The sequence below is a fragment of the Panulirus ornatus genome, chromosome 34, assembly GCF_036320965.1.
Source record: "Panulirus ornatus isolate Po-2019 chromosome 34, ASM3632096v1, whole genome shotgun sequence".
Classification (NCBI taxonomy): Eukaryota; Metazoa; Arthropoda; class Malacostraca; order Decapoda; family Palinuridae; genus Panulirus; species Panulirus ornatus.
The window spans coordinates 12,668,417-12,683,180 of record NC_092257.1 but is presented as its reverse complement, the minus strand read 5'-3'; the positions used below and the strand labels follow the sequence as shown (position 1 = coordinate 12,683,180).

General features: G+C 40.0%; 2 protein-coding genes across 4 annotated transcripts in view; one reads left to right on the top strand and one right to left on the bottom strand.

The window, feature by feature from the left end:
• The window catches only part of LOC139759863 (uncharacterized), a 59,591-nt gene extending 56,899 nt beyond the window's left edge, over positions 1 to 2,692 (bottom strand). The window contains 3 exon segments of the mRNA XM_071682379.1: positions 489 to 611; positions 1,090 to 1,288; positions 2,565 to 2,692. Of these exon segments, the coding sequence (XP_071538480.1) occupies positions 489 to 611; positions 1,090 to 1,246 (280 nt within the window). The 5' untranslated portion in view covers positions 1,247 to 1,288; positions 2,565 to 2,692.
• Positions 2,693 to 2,842: 150 nt separating this feature from the next.
• Positions 2,843 to 13,410, top strand: LOC139759862 (MKRN2 opposite strand protein). Of its 3 annotated transcripts, XM_071682377.1 has the most exons (6): positions 2,843 to 2,858; positions 4,896 to 5,102; positions 10,912 to 11,048; positions 11,913 to 11,990; positions 12,268 to 12,495; positions 12,718 to 13,410. In XM_071682377.1, exons 3-6 carry the CDS (start codon positions 10,918 to 10,920, stop codon positions 12,923 to 12,925), a joined length of 645 nt encoding a protein of 214 aa, XP_071538478.1. In that variant the 5' UTR covers positions 2,843 to 2,858; positions 4,896 to 5,102; positions 10,912 to 10,917; the 3' UTR covers positions 12,926 to 13,410. The 3 variants fall into 3 exon arrangements, with proteins under 3 accessions (XP_071538478.1, XP_071538479.1, XP_071538477.1); XM_071682378.1 differs by lacking the exon at positions 2,843 to 2,858 and having other exon boundaries at positions 4,863 to 5,102; positions 10,916 to 11,048; XM_071682376.1 differs by lacking the exon at positions 2,843 to 2,858 and having other exon boundaries at positions 4,863 to 5,102.
• The last annotated feature ends 1,354 nt before the right edge of the window (positions 13,411 to 14,764 follow it).

The window sequence follows — 14,764 nt, the reverse complement described above, 5'->3', positions numbered from 1 at the left end:
TCTCACAAATTATGCCTGATGCAGGAGGTAAAGATGTTCTATCAACAGAAGGTTGTTTGGCTTCATAATCCAATCATCTATCAATGTGGCATGAGTTGCATGAAGTTGATTGCCCCTAATGTTACTAAAACTGAACATGTATACCTGGATAGCATCACGTTGCATATCCACATTGACAAACACTGGAACACAAAATTGGCAAGAAAGGTTAATTTAGAAAAACATAAACTATGCACAAGTAGAAATAGTAAGATGGAACATTAGGGGAGGAGCATAAGGTAGAAGTCATTAGGAACATTAGGGAGGAGCCTCTGCCAGTGGCTTGTTAAGGGTGAGGCATGAAGGCTAAGAAGCAGCACTGGAGTTCACTAGTTATGGATACTCTATATTTGTGGCCACCTCATTGCTGGTATTTCAGGTGGGAACAGGCATCAGAGATATGCATAGACAGATAGAAAGCAAGGACTGGTAAAGCACATTCAGCTTACCGGAAGATGTCTGGCCATAGGCAAAAATTGTACCATTAAAACCATGAAGAGCAGACTCCACAATTGGCTGTGCTACCTCAACATACACATCCTCATTACTGTAATCTGCACCAAACACACGGTCTGAGAAGTAAAAAGAAAATGTATTACCAGATCAACTACATGTTCCATACTTAATAATGTCATTCACATTGTTGATAAAATCAACAACAATACCATCCACCTTTGAGACTACTGCACATCATCTTAATGAAAATTTCAGTGCCCAATGCTCCTATTTATTCTCGTTACACCATTTTCTTATCATCTGCCAACATTCCATCATCCTATTTCTCATTTGCTTTCCATTTCAGCTTCTGCTCTTTCCTTTGACCTGTTGCTTTTAACTGTACACTTTCTCATCACTTGCACCACTTCCTTGCTGATACCATTCATATACTTCTCATTTCTATTTCACTAATAGAAATGAAGCATTATACAAATGAACACTTATCCTCCATGATGAGGCATCACCCTCCTAGGAGGATGAAATTCCTATCGAAATGATCTATAGCTCATATTAGAAATAAAATACAATCTGTTGAAAATACTTGTCACTCACCAAATTTGTACGGTGCACATAAGGGTCTTCGAGTAGCTGGATCAGTCTGAGTAATGGTGTCTTCAGCACTAATTTGCCAATGCAGGGATGCAAAGTCAGCCTCCTCCCTGGCAATCAGTGACCGTACACGGACGGCAACAACAATATTGTCCGACATGATCGATCTTTTAATCTTTTTATGTGTCTATTATATTAAGTTCTGGAATGAAATGGGAAAATAATGAGTATAACATTATTCATAAATCTCCAGCAAAAAAAAATAATAAAAATCAGAAAGATTATAAGGGCTTTTCTACGTACGTTACACTTTCTCATCTACATTCTGGATACCATTCATCTATCAAATATTACAAAATGTAATTTGAACATTTATCTATTTATCTATTTTGCTTCCACACAAAAGACAATGACCTATGGCCCTATCTGATGGATGTGGATGACTTCTTGAGCACTGCAGGAGCTCCACAGAAGGGAACCCTAAGGTAGGAAGGTAAATTGAATAATTTTTTTACAGCACATCAACATAGGTTCATGTCAAATGAGTCACTTTACCAGCCTTCTACAAAATTTCTGAAAACTGAGAAGCAACATTATAAGAAAGGATGTTCCTAGTCTATCAAAGGACATCTGCAATTGCAAAATGAAAGTATGTGGTGTTAAGGGCAACATTCTAAACTAGTGTCTGTGTGCGAAGAACTCCAATTGGAGTGGGGTTGACAGTGGAGCACCACAAGCATTTGTTTTGGGACTTGTTTCTACCACTTGTGAGTAGCATACCTGAAACTATAGACTGTAACACTAACACATTTGCAGATGATACCAAAATATGGAATAGCATTAAGAGTAGATCTGAATTGAGACCTGTAGTTGCCTTGAGGCAACAGAGGCTGTTGGGGACCCCTATGCAAATGCAGTGGGGTCCCTTTAAGCAGTTCAAGAGGGCTGAGGGCCACAACAAAACTAGTCCAGGCACCAAATATGGCCTATGGGTAGCCTCCTCAATTCACCCAGCTACTCGTTCTTTTGAAGACTGGAGCTGAAAAATAGTCAATGTTGTTCAACACTGCATTCATAGTTAGAAATTCATAAAACATGGTATACTACAGTAAATTCCAAAATACTTAAGACGTGATACTCAACACTTTGTGAAATTCTTCTTCTGCAGCCAAAGCTTTTTCTTAAATGTCTGCTTGATAATATCAATAGGCATTATCTGATACTGGAGTGTTTAACTAACATCGTGAAAACAAGGAAGTTGTGAAGCGTATCACAGCTGCCTGGATAGCAAAACTGTCACGAGTTCAAGTAAGGAAAAGTTCATGCATGTTAGGAAAGGTTTTGATACTGCCTAAGAAATTTTGCTATACATTCATTCTTCTCTGCAGGATTATGCTCCTACTTCGAACTCTACAATGAATAATACAACCACCAACATATTTTCCCCTTGTCAAATTATATTTACAAGCACGACTCACCTCAAATAAGGAGCAGCATGGGTATCTAAAAGTCGATTTTCCTTTTAACACTCCTCTTGTAAATACATGGTTCAAACTCAGCCTTCATAAATACGGGACCTAAAACGAACCAATCAGCTCACGCTCCACCCGAGGAGATGGCCAATGAAATCCAGAGTTCGTATGATCTACCAATGAGCGTCTTTGTTGGGGATATGAACCAATGGCCGCCTAGTCTGAGATCTGTCTTTATTTCCATACTTGCTTTTTAACTATGGTTTTTCATGTAGGCGGAGAACCGTATGGATAAGATGGGTAAGCTTGTATCATAATTGATGACGAAGTGAAGTGTTTTCGGATATTGACACTAATGTCATGTAATGAGCAGTCAGGGAAGCATTCTGTATCTTTAGGTGGGAAACTGATGTATATCTCGGAAGTATGTATCATGCATATTGTCAGCCTTTGCTTAGTTATTGTAGTTTAAAACATGTTTTGTACGCCATAGCTTTGATTTTGAATTGTTTGAATAAGTTGATCTCTCATTTACGATGAAAATCACATTACTGAAATATGCATAGTACTATAACTGTATAACAAACCACTTCAAATCCCTTCCAACATAGATAGTGTCGCATCAAGAATATCGAATAAGATATACAATTTGCCCTTAAGTGATATCCATATTAACTTTGTCCACGTGAATATCACCCCAAAAATGCGATAGTATCTTGTTGTAATTCATTTATGACTACATAAAGTTAATAAAAGAAATTGAGATTAAGTAGATAGAAAAGTTCAATGGCATGCAAAACAAATTAAGTTAACAATATTAAGAAACTTTTTGAGTAATGTAAATGTCTGCAGTATATTAGCATTATAAAAATGATGTCTCCGTGTACCAAAATCCCCTCAGTGTAACTGTAAAGTTTACAATAACGAAAACAACATGATTAGGGTTTCATGACATACTGGTTAGTTATAAAGTGGCACATCATGAAGCTACAGAAAGCATAAAGAGTCAGCATGCATAACATACCTGAAGCATAAAAGCATAATTCCATTATCAACGACAGCATAAACGTATTCCAAAAATGCTAAATTAACCATGAATTGCAAAAAAAAAAAAAAATGCTTAATCTGCATGCTATAATTTCTAAGACAAATATATCAGTACCCCAATAAAAATAACAAAATACTTCTCTGATGGCTCAATAGATGCCAATAGTGTTACTAGCTGAGAATTTTGTTCATTTACTTCAACAGGTGCTTACCAGTCTTTCTATACACTCTTTGTTTTATTTCATGTGATAAGTTGGATGGTACTCACTGTGTTATTCTGGTATATTTCTGCTAATTAAGGCATATATATATATATATATATATATATATATATATATATATATATATATATATATATATATATATATATATATATATATTCTTTTTTTTTTCAAACTATTCGCCATTTCCCGCATTAGCGAGGTAGCGTTAAGAACAGAGGACTGGGCCTTTGAGGGAATACCCTCACCTGGCCCAATTCTCTGTTCCTTCTTTTGGAAAATTAAAAAAAAAAATCGAGAGGGGAGGATTTCCAGCCCCCGCTCCCATATATATATATATATATGATATATATATATATATATATATATATATATATATATATATATATATATATATATATATATATATATATATATATAGCGATATGGATATAGCGATATGAATAATCCAGCATCATTCCTACTGATTATTTTGAACAGAATGGTAGTAAGTAAAGGAGAGGGGAAATGGCATTATGCACATTAAAACGCCAAGGGTTTAAATAACACGAGATTTATAGGAAAGGTGCAAATTTCAGAAAACGTGAGATGAGGCATCACTAAAATGCGAGGTTAACAGTTTCCAAAGACAATCATTTTATGTGAAATATCTGTATTCATGAAAAGGTAAACAAAAAAAGATATTGAACTAAGGATTTTAGATTTTCTTAAAACTTCACCTTTTGAAGCTTAACCATAAGATTATACAGCTGCTTTGGAAGAGCAAAATATCATAACAATGTTAAGCTCTGGCATCTGATTCTTGAAAAGCCAATCGTGTTGCACCTGCCTGTACATGTACCAAGAAGGTTGTAAATTTGTTTTAAAAAGACAGATTTTATTAAGTATTGCTAGATATATATACGTGTTGCACTATCTAATAGATATAAATTTATGTAGAATTGATATTCAAAATCTTGCGAACTAAGAGAAAATCAAGTATATGGTTGAAAATTACAAAAACTGTCAACTGAGACGGAAGGTTGGTAGTGTACACCTAAGGCTCAGTCACCAAATCTTCCGTGTTTAGGTTGTAGACTTACTTCAATGTCCAACGGGAACACCGTAGTGCAGAGAGGTTGTGAGTTCCATCACCTGCGGTCCCACACAGACGAGAGAAGGAGCTGCAGCTGTCACGTACAGTGATCTCGGAAGCCTTTAAAGCCGTGCAGTGCAACACACGAGGAAAGAGGAAGAAGATTGTAGAAGTCACGTAGAGTTGTGAGGCTCAGCGAAGGTGAGTTAGGAAGGAAATTTGTTAAAGGTAATCCTAGATAACTGTGGCTTACATTTATTCTAAAAGCAATGCAATAATGTTGGACATATTTTCTTATTTTACTCATTCATGAACTATTGAGGTGACCAGATGCCTGAGCTTCAGATGAATAAGAATTTGTAGTTCATAAGAATTATGGTGTTCTACGTAAACCTCTGACTTTTTACACAAGTGAAGTACTTTTTGATGATAGTGTCGTTACAAAGCTTTAGGCATTTATAGTGAACCTGTTTAGAATTCAACTAGATGTCATTATCAGAGATTCGCCAGCCCAAAGCCTGGCTCGGGCCCTTTGTATTCAGACGACCCGTCCTCAGTTCTTCTCGTCAGGAAGTCTTGAAGGTGACATAGTCATGTTATGATGGTACTGACCTTATACTTTCCCGATCGTCTCTTCAGCGTACTTTTTATCCGTCTTCCACTACATCAGTGTGTTGTTTCCTGCAAGTTATTCATATGTCACTCTTTGGCAGCAAAATGAAACACGAGAGATTTTTGTCACCATAGAAATTGAACGTATTGTGATTTTTCTAATTATCATTATAATTATTATTAGTAGTAGTAGTAGTATTTCAAAGTTTCCTTGCGCCACATCCTAGCGGTTTCAGAGCGAAACCAAAGTGAATCTAAACAAACCATGAAACAGGTTAGATCTGGTGGATTATGTAAGACTCCCACTGCATTATTCACCCCAGGGGAAACACTATTATAGCATCCTACCTCACAGCTGAGAACTCCACTTACCAGAACTATATGTCTGACATGATAGGGGTGGAAAAAACAAGAACGTGTAAGCCGTAGTTTCAGTGTACGTTTGAACGTTGTTGCTTGCCGAATTCATACTGATCCTGGTCACAGTTCGAGGGAATGTACTTTATATATACTGCAGTAAATTAAGAGAATAAGGATTGTTTATAACACAAATGGAAACTGAACGGGAATCATTCCAGGAAATGAAAATCATGATTATACCTGAAACTCACGAAATCAGTTATATGTCGCCAATTCATTTCAAATATGTCAGAATTAAACTAAAAAACGTTTAGATTAACAGAATCATTATGTCTGTTTTATGAGCGAACGAACCAGGAGCACTTACTGGATAGAAATGCCTTATGACAGTGTTGATTACACTCTATCGCATGAGTATCTTTTTAATGGTATCAGTAGATTTGTGCTCTCGTCTGCTCGATCCTGCGGAAGGCTGGAGTGCTGCTGAGCAGCTGGTCATTGACCTAAGAATTCTGATTACGCCCAGCAAATGCTCCAGTAAGAACGGCCTCGTTGTTTTGTCAACGAACGGTGGAATGGCATTGTCCAGTGGTACATTCATTCAACCCAATTTTCCTCTTCATACCTCCAATATTACCGACGTAAACTTCCCTCTAAACTAACTAATAAAGTAGCGATCTTAGATTTGGTAACCTTTTTTTCTAGTGTTATCTGTAATCAGGATTCGAACCTTTGCCTTCGATTTTGGGCGGTCCGTGCAACAAGCTGTGAAGAGTAAACTAAATGAAGCATTACGAAATCAAATCTGGGCTCATACAACGCCATCACGTCATCTGATAATAGAGTTCAAGGATTTTAAAGGGCATAACTTTATCGTGACGTCAAAGTTCATCTTGTCTGCTCTTTTCTTCCTAACCTGAAATGAGGGCAAATCTTGGATTTCCTCCTTATTTCACGTATTTTAGGCATATCTTTGTTGCGTTCTACTGGACCATCATTTTTTGGTTTCTTCACGAACAAGCAAAAGAGCATTTTCGTTAGACGTGATACCAGCTCCTGGATACTTTTCATGTTAATTTTTGTACCTTTTTCCACTTACATAAAATGATAGATCCCCTCCGGTCATTCCTCATCCGTTCTTATGTTCATTTACAACTAGGCCTTTATTAGGTTATAGGGTTAGACACTGTGCAAATTAGACACATTCGCATCGCCCTCTTCTGACCCGGATGATTAAGTAATTTAGCTAATTTGATTAATTGAGCTTAGCATTGATTCAAATTCGTGTGTTAGGTATATAAAGACGTGATTGGGGCTGCTTGCGTGTGAGACTCCCTACTCACGTGCATAAACAGGTACTCACACACCTACACAGACCGACAGTGTTGAGACAAAGCGGACTGAATCAGCGTCGGGAGGAGAAAGGTCAGAGAAAGCCCTGGGAGAAAGTTAGGGTGAGGTTGATTATTCCGTTGGGAGGCTGGCCAACCACCTCTTCCCCCCACACACAGTTTTGGACATTGTTTTCCCCCAGACTGAAATAGTCGTTCGGGAATACGAATATCTTTGGTAATTTCACCAGAACTGTAATCCATTTTACTGACGGTTCACTCGAGCGAATAATTTACGTGGGTTTGGAGAGAGAGAGAGAGAGAGAGAGAGAGAGAGAGAGAGAGAGAGAGAGAGAGAGAGAGAGAGAGAGAGAGTTAAAGGGCTCCGCATGGGAAAGATCACAACAGTGAAAAGTCACCTTTTGCGAGACGTGTCGTTGGGAGTACAGCTGACGGTCGCTACGAAGGGGTTGGCATATGACACCCCAGGGCCCTAAGGAGAAAGAACAACGGGGTCCTCGAGTTAGACGGCAATAAATGATAATCTTTGTAAAAAAAAAAAATATATATATATATATATATATATATATATATATATATATATATATATATATATATATATATATATATATATATATATATTCCTATTGTACTTTATCAATGTCTTAGATTTCATCTCTCCTCTTTCAGGCCCCCTCGAATTTTTACCCAGATATCCCCTTCCTCACGGTGGCCACGTAACGTCACATCATTACGTGACACCTACATGATATCTTGTTATTTTGTACCGCGGATACAGCCAGTATACTCGTGCATTGTAAGAACAAAAAAGAAAATCAAATGTTTGATGTAATGGTAATCGGCTGTAAAAACTTTTTTTCTTCACGGCCTACATTGCACGGGCAAACATGGCTCAGTCAAGGCCATCTTGGGCGAAAGAGGAAAACAGAATAAAATGAGAAATTATTCAGGGCTCCGTAAGTGTTTGTAGACCTGACTCTTGAAGAATAAGGGTTATATGAAGAAGGAAGAGAGAATTCAAGAGCTTAGCTGCTCGAAAGAAGGAGGCATCATCATAGCCGATACTCGAGAATTCGTAAATGCAACAATCCATTAAGAATTCTAAACACACATGTGAAATGTACGGTAATTAAAAGACAGAAAAAAAATAAACATGTTCTGATTTTTAGAATAATCATTCTGTTCCGAGACTACGGTGACTTATTCGACGTGTACGTGGACGACGATTTCGTCACTGAATGTGAAATTTCTTGGATAGTATCTATTAGTATATGTAAATGAATGTGCACATGGACGACGAGTGATTGGGAGAGTGGTTGGCTAGCAGAAACGCAACAATGAAGAAAGATAAGAGAAAGCTGAAGTAAGGAAGAAACAGACAAGAGAAAGTTAAGTGAATGACGGGAGTTCAAATGTGTGAGAGGTAAGGATGTTCTTCTGGTACGAGGAAATTGAAGAGGAACACTCGGGATTTAGACTTTGAATGTTGGAAAGACAGAGGGAACCATAGCTTCTGAAAGTGGAAGAAAAATTCAACCAACAGTGTTTAAGGGTTAGAGATGGAAATGAAGAGGATCTTAAAACAGCTTGCCTATTTTTAGGACCAAGTCTTTAGCTGTAAAAGGATTAGGAGTAAAGTTCCATAACTTAGTAACAGCGATGTAGACAAAGGAACAGACATCAGAACGACTCATCCTCGAGTTGCCGACGGCCACACAAGGAATCATCTAACGCATTGCCTTTGCCGGGTACTGCGTGGCTACCCTAACGACGGAGGGACGAAAGCTGGCTGCCAGCTCCTGGAGACGGAAGCCTGAGTAACATGTATATGAGAAATAGACAGAGCGGTTAAAGAAAAAAAGGTGTTCAGTAACCAGACCGGTGCCTTCTGCGTCATTCATATATGGACATATATCATACAGTCAGGTTGCTTTAAGATCATGGTCAGTACAGGCGAAAATATAGTCTGAGCGAGTCTCTCTCTCTCAGCCATAGCAATGACCGCGATAAGCCAAGTCGCAAGGGTTGTCAGATACATATCTCACACCCTTACGATGGTCGTATGCAGCAACGTATCAGTATTGAGTCACTGGTAACTAGGGATTAGGATTGGGTCCACTTGTCTGTTTTCAATGAGACGGGCGTCCACCGAGAGAGCGAGAAGTGTATCTCATCCAGCAAGAGAGTGAGAGCTGTGTCTCGTCCAGCACAGTTTCACTTTTATCCCCCAGGTCGACTGCTCCCCGCCACCGTCCACTGCCCTCAGTGCCAGCAGCTTAGTAGCTACTGTGGATGGCTCTGCCAACATGGAGGGAACCGAGTATCACTTTAACCGAGCTCGAAGCACAACAGTGATTCATCCGTTTGCCTTCACATGAAGTTCAAGAGTACGGCCCCTCACGATGGTGAGGCCCTGGGTATGATGTCCTGGCCTTTGGGTATGATGCCCTGGCCTTTGGGTATGATGTCCTGGCCTTTGGGTATGATGCCCTGGCCTTTGGGTATGATGTCCTGGCCTTTGGGTATGATGCCCTGGCCTTTGGGTATGATGTCCTGGCCTTTGGGTATGATGCCCTGGCCTTTGGGTATGATGCCCTGGCCTTTGGGTATGATGCCCTGGCCTTTGGGTGTGATGTCCTGGCCTTTGGGCAGACCCTTTTTTTAGGGTCAAAGGCCAGGGCATCATGATCGAGGTTTGCACCAACTTGCTTAATTAAGGAAGTCAGAATCTTGAACTGAAGATGATGAATCACTGATTCATGTGCATCAAGTTAGGTTTAGCTGAGAATTGGCTCCCTCCCTCTGATTTGCGGCTTCGTTATGGGAACGGAACATGGTTGTACATAGAGAGGACCGCTATAACAGATGTCATGGTCTATGATGAGGATATCTGCTTGACGACCTGATGGTCTATGAAGAGGTTATCTACTGGCAAAGCCAAATAACAGAAGACCTAGTGGTCTATAAGAAGATTCTCTGCTTAACGACATTGCATGGGAAAGCCAGATGACAGTGGTCTGTGACGAGGTTATCGCCAGAGGTCTGTACATTAGGTCGTCTGGGACAATCACATCAAGACTGGAGTCAACGTGTTGGGGATGTGGTGACGTATTTCTTCCTTCTTTGGCTCGTCCACTCTCACTACCCGGCCAGATGGACTGGCAACTGGCTCGGTGTCTGGTCCTCCCGCTGGTTGGGGGAGGAACCCCAGCAGTCCACCTACCTACCTACCACCCCAGTCAGCCGGGTAGTGAGAGTGGACAAACTAGGAAGGGTAGTTTCTCCACATCTCTTGTCTCACCAGACGTCCCGACCCGTCTGACAGTCATTGGGTTCTTTATGACGTCTTGGCTTGTCTGAGAGTCATTGGGTTCTTTACAAGTAGTTAGAGATGATTCATGATAACTGTGAGGTCTAGGTCGAAGTGAACCTCTTTACAAGTAATTAAGAGATGATTCATGATAATTGTGAAGTCTAGGTCGAAGTGATCCTTTACATATGATCTTCACAGCTTGAGATGGACCTTGAAATTTGTTCTCTCTAATTCTAATGGATTTTTTTCATTGGATTTTCACAGTTCAGGATGATCTTTGACCTGTAATCAATCTCTCCAAGAGGAGATGTACCTTGACCCTATTTTCTCACAAACAGATAAAGCCAATTTCTGACGCCTGTTCTGCCCATAGGTAGAGATGAACCTGGACCCAGGCATCATATGTTACCAACACTGTGAGGGGCGACTGTTTGGATTCTCTCTGCCGCCCACTTGTTACCTGTGTGGCGCAGACCTGACCACGGAACCCCTCACCACCCCTCCTTTCAGGTCAGTCTTTGCTTTCTTCTGGGTGCTTTTTACCCTACACCCTATTTACTTATGTGAGTCCACTGTAGGCATAATTTTACCTTAAATGAGCCTATATCAGCTTTTTTTTTTACCCCAAATTTACTTCTTTGCGGCTGTGCCAAAATTTCCTTTAAGGTTATATCAATCAACAGAAGTGTCTGTTTTACCCCATTGATACCTCACTCATTTCATCATGGCCGTTCTTATAAAAGCGCGCGTCTCATAATTGAGTAGGTTATATCACCTCCCCTGGAGCTCTCATGCAAGATGGCATCACTCTGTATATATTGTGACAATAAACTCACAGCATATTTCCTCCAGCTCAGCTTATCCTCGCCTTTTGATCCCAGACCATACCGTAGTTAATACGGCTCTCATGACCATACCATGATCCCAGTCAGGAGTAGTTTCATCCCACATGTCCTCATTGGATAGAATCATCCCAGGATCCTTAGTTGAAGGTATTATCCCCCTCTCATCCCTCGTTTTAAGGTTAAGGTCCCCGTAATTTCTCTCGACTAATGTTACACCATTTCAAACATTCCCTTCTATTGATACTCCTGTCCAAAACTCCCCCCCCCCCCCAACTCCCCAGTTAGGGCATTTTTACCCCAGCTCTCCCGAGTTTAAGGCCATAATCATCTCTTTTATTTCCAGTTTATTTTTTTATCCATTTCGCCATCACATTTTTAATGTTATGTTCTCTCCAGCGTACTCCATATTCAGTCGTATACACATTGTAGAATTTGATTACTTCTTAGCAATTTTCAGTCTGTAAGCCGCCATAATCCCATCATTTATAGTTATAATCAGGTTGTATGATTTTCTTTTGTTTTCTCACAGGGTTCCGTACCCCTTCGTGCGAGCATCGCAGGCTCCGTGTACCATTGTCATCAAACCCTCCAGGGGGGACTTCCTCCAGTAAGTACTTCATTCCAGTGGAGTTTTAACACCCACATATTCTATGCTCGCGTCTTTTTTTATTAAATTTTTCCCCGTGACCTGTTGACAATGCCAGCCTTGTCCTGCTGTGTAGCACAACAGTTGTTCCTCCTGTTTTGTGAGTGTATAGAAGTCCCTTACCAACCGCCAAGATATTTTCTTCTCTCACATTGAGCGCTGTTTGAAGTTTATGAAAAGAATGTTGTCAATACAGCTTTGATACAGATTACTGGAGTGACTTAATGTTTTTATGCAGTGACTACCGGAGCAGCAGTGACCTTCACATCGGCGTAACAGACAGTGAGGGTTGCGTATTCGAGTATGACAGCGAGGGCCTCCACTCTGACTACACCTCCTCCTGGACACAGAGTCTGTCTGTCCCCATCATCACTGACTCCTCCAACCAGCTGGACCCCGTCTGGCAGGAGTACTGGGACTTTACCCTCCACACTCTCGCCCATGACCCCTGCTGGTCCATGGAGAGGTTGGTAGTATTTGCTAATGACTTGGAGTTGAGCAATGGTGGTGTGGGACACACACACACACACACACACACACACACACACACACACACACATGTATGTCTATGATTGAGATATGTATGCTTTTGTGTGAATATCATATATCATACCCATATGACCTGTCCATAATAATCATACCTGGTATCTATACGTGTCATAATATCTCTCTCCATTGTCTGTTGAAGGTACACCGAGACATCCTTCAACTGTTACTCCTTCGTGCTGGAGTTCCTGCAGATGCTGGGTCCTCCTGGCCTGAACGTGAAAACACTCACGAAGACGTCCCTCTGCGCCCAGCTGCTCATCCCGCACACAGCCACCGCTGCCAAGTACATCTCCCTCTACCGCAGGCTCCTCACGCAGAAAGTTGTGGCCGTCACCAACTCGTCATGAAGCTAGCTCTCTGTATCTACCCTATCTCTATATAGATGCCTTTATCTGTAGCTCTACCTTAACTATGTAGGGATGCCTCTTTCTTTTGTCAGACAAAAGATTACTGTAACAAACCTGTAAAAGTAATTTGTACTGAATGTAATGATGCAGAAGAGCTCATGATATTAGCTTGTAATGTGACTTTGGAATAGCAAGAATCTAGGTGACAGAGGATCATTAAGGAGTTAACCTAATCCTTAACAGTTTAGACAAATTACGTTGTAAAGAGGTTCGTGTCATGACCTCATGTAATCACTCTAGCATCATTTCTAGGACCTAGATGTGCTAGCAGAAATGATCCGGCCATTGAGTGGTTATATAAGTAGTAGTGACTGAAGTGCAAGAATTTCGACAGTGATTTTAAAGATCAGGTTTATCATGTCAAGAATCAACTGCCATATTATCTTAATATGTCCAGAATAGTCTAAATAAAATTGTGTTTTAGCTTAGTTACTCTTTTTTAACGTGAAAAATATCTTTGTTCACTTTCTGGTTAAAACACTTGTGACATTATATTGAGAATTCAATTGTATTGAGAAACGCCTTGATAGTGTTGCACATACTAATGCATTAGATTTTCGCCAGTGTACGTCTCTGACCTTATTATGAAAATGTCTTTATGACCCTTAACCAACATCCCTTGTATTATTTTAGTAAATGGCTCGCCATGCATGATGCAGTCATGCAGCTCTTTAGATAACCGATTTAGTTCATCGTTTTATCCTTCTGCGAACAAATTTTTGACCACATGTCACAGTTGAAGACTTTACACATTTTCTTGAAATGTTTAACTACTCACACTCTGTGTTTGGGATGATGTACATGTATTTCCCCAATGTTTTTTTTATTATTAAGAAAAATCTAGGTTTGTTTTGCACTTGCAACACATGGCATCCTTCAGCCTATCAAATGACCACATTCACTGAGTGTTTCTAGGGAATGATTGTGTTCCGCTATATGTCCTCAGTTTATTGGGGAATCTAAATCGCTGTACGTCGAGTAGTTTCGCACTAACGTAGTTAGTGCCTCATTCTTCACGCTGGCTGGTTCTTTCCTCCAACCCATTTTGTAAACAACTTAGTGAACGTACAACGCTTGTATAAACTGTGTTACGTTATATCTCCGTCAAACTACACATATGAGCGGTAACTACTCTCGACGTGAGTAGTAAAAAGCTGTAGGATTGGAGAACAGGTTGTCGATATTGCGTGCCATTTTGGATTACTTTCGACCACAGTGGTACCATCGTCAAGAACACAGACGAGATTATGTCGAAAGCGAAGCATACACTCAAACACACACACACACATATATATTTTTTTTTTTTTATTATACTTTATACTTTTTCATTTTTTTTTTTTCAATTTTCCAAAAGAAGGAACAGAGAATTGGGCCAGGTGAGGGTATTCCCTCAAAGGCCCAGTCCTCTGTTCTTAACGCTACCTCGCTAATGCGGGAAATGGCGAATAGTTTGAAAGAAAGAAAAAAGATATATGTGTGTGTGTGTTTGTGTGTATGCTTCGCTTTCAAATTTTTTTCGCGTGATCAAGTATATTCCTATGCGTCCATGGGGAAAATGAAACACGATAAGTTCCCAAGTGCATTTTCGTGTAATAATCACATCAACTGATATATTTCTCTCTTGTGTCTCCCCCACTTGTGAACTTACTGATTCATTTTCCTCTTGGTTATATGGATATACTGGATCACGCGCACTACTATAGATATGTTCATCAGTTTACCAATTCACTTTAAACCGCAACTATATATTTTGCTGTTAAGCACAAACTATTTTTCTAG

Bases quoted from the DNA above. Each gene is read 5' to 3' on its own strand.
- LOC139759862 (XM_071682377.1), top strand. From the start codon at position 10,918: ATGAACCTGGACCCAGGCATCATATGTTACCAACACTGTGAGGGGCGA. The intron at 11,049-11,912 runs GTCAGTCTTTGC...GTTTTCTCACAG, and splicing joins CTCACCACCCCTCCTTTCAG to GGTTCCGTACCCCTTCGTGC. The intron at 12,496-12,717 runs GTTGGTAGTATT...TGTCTGTTGAAG, and splicing joins CCCTGCTGGTCCATGGAGAG to GTACACCGAGACATCCTTCA.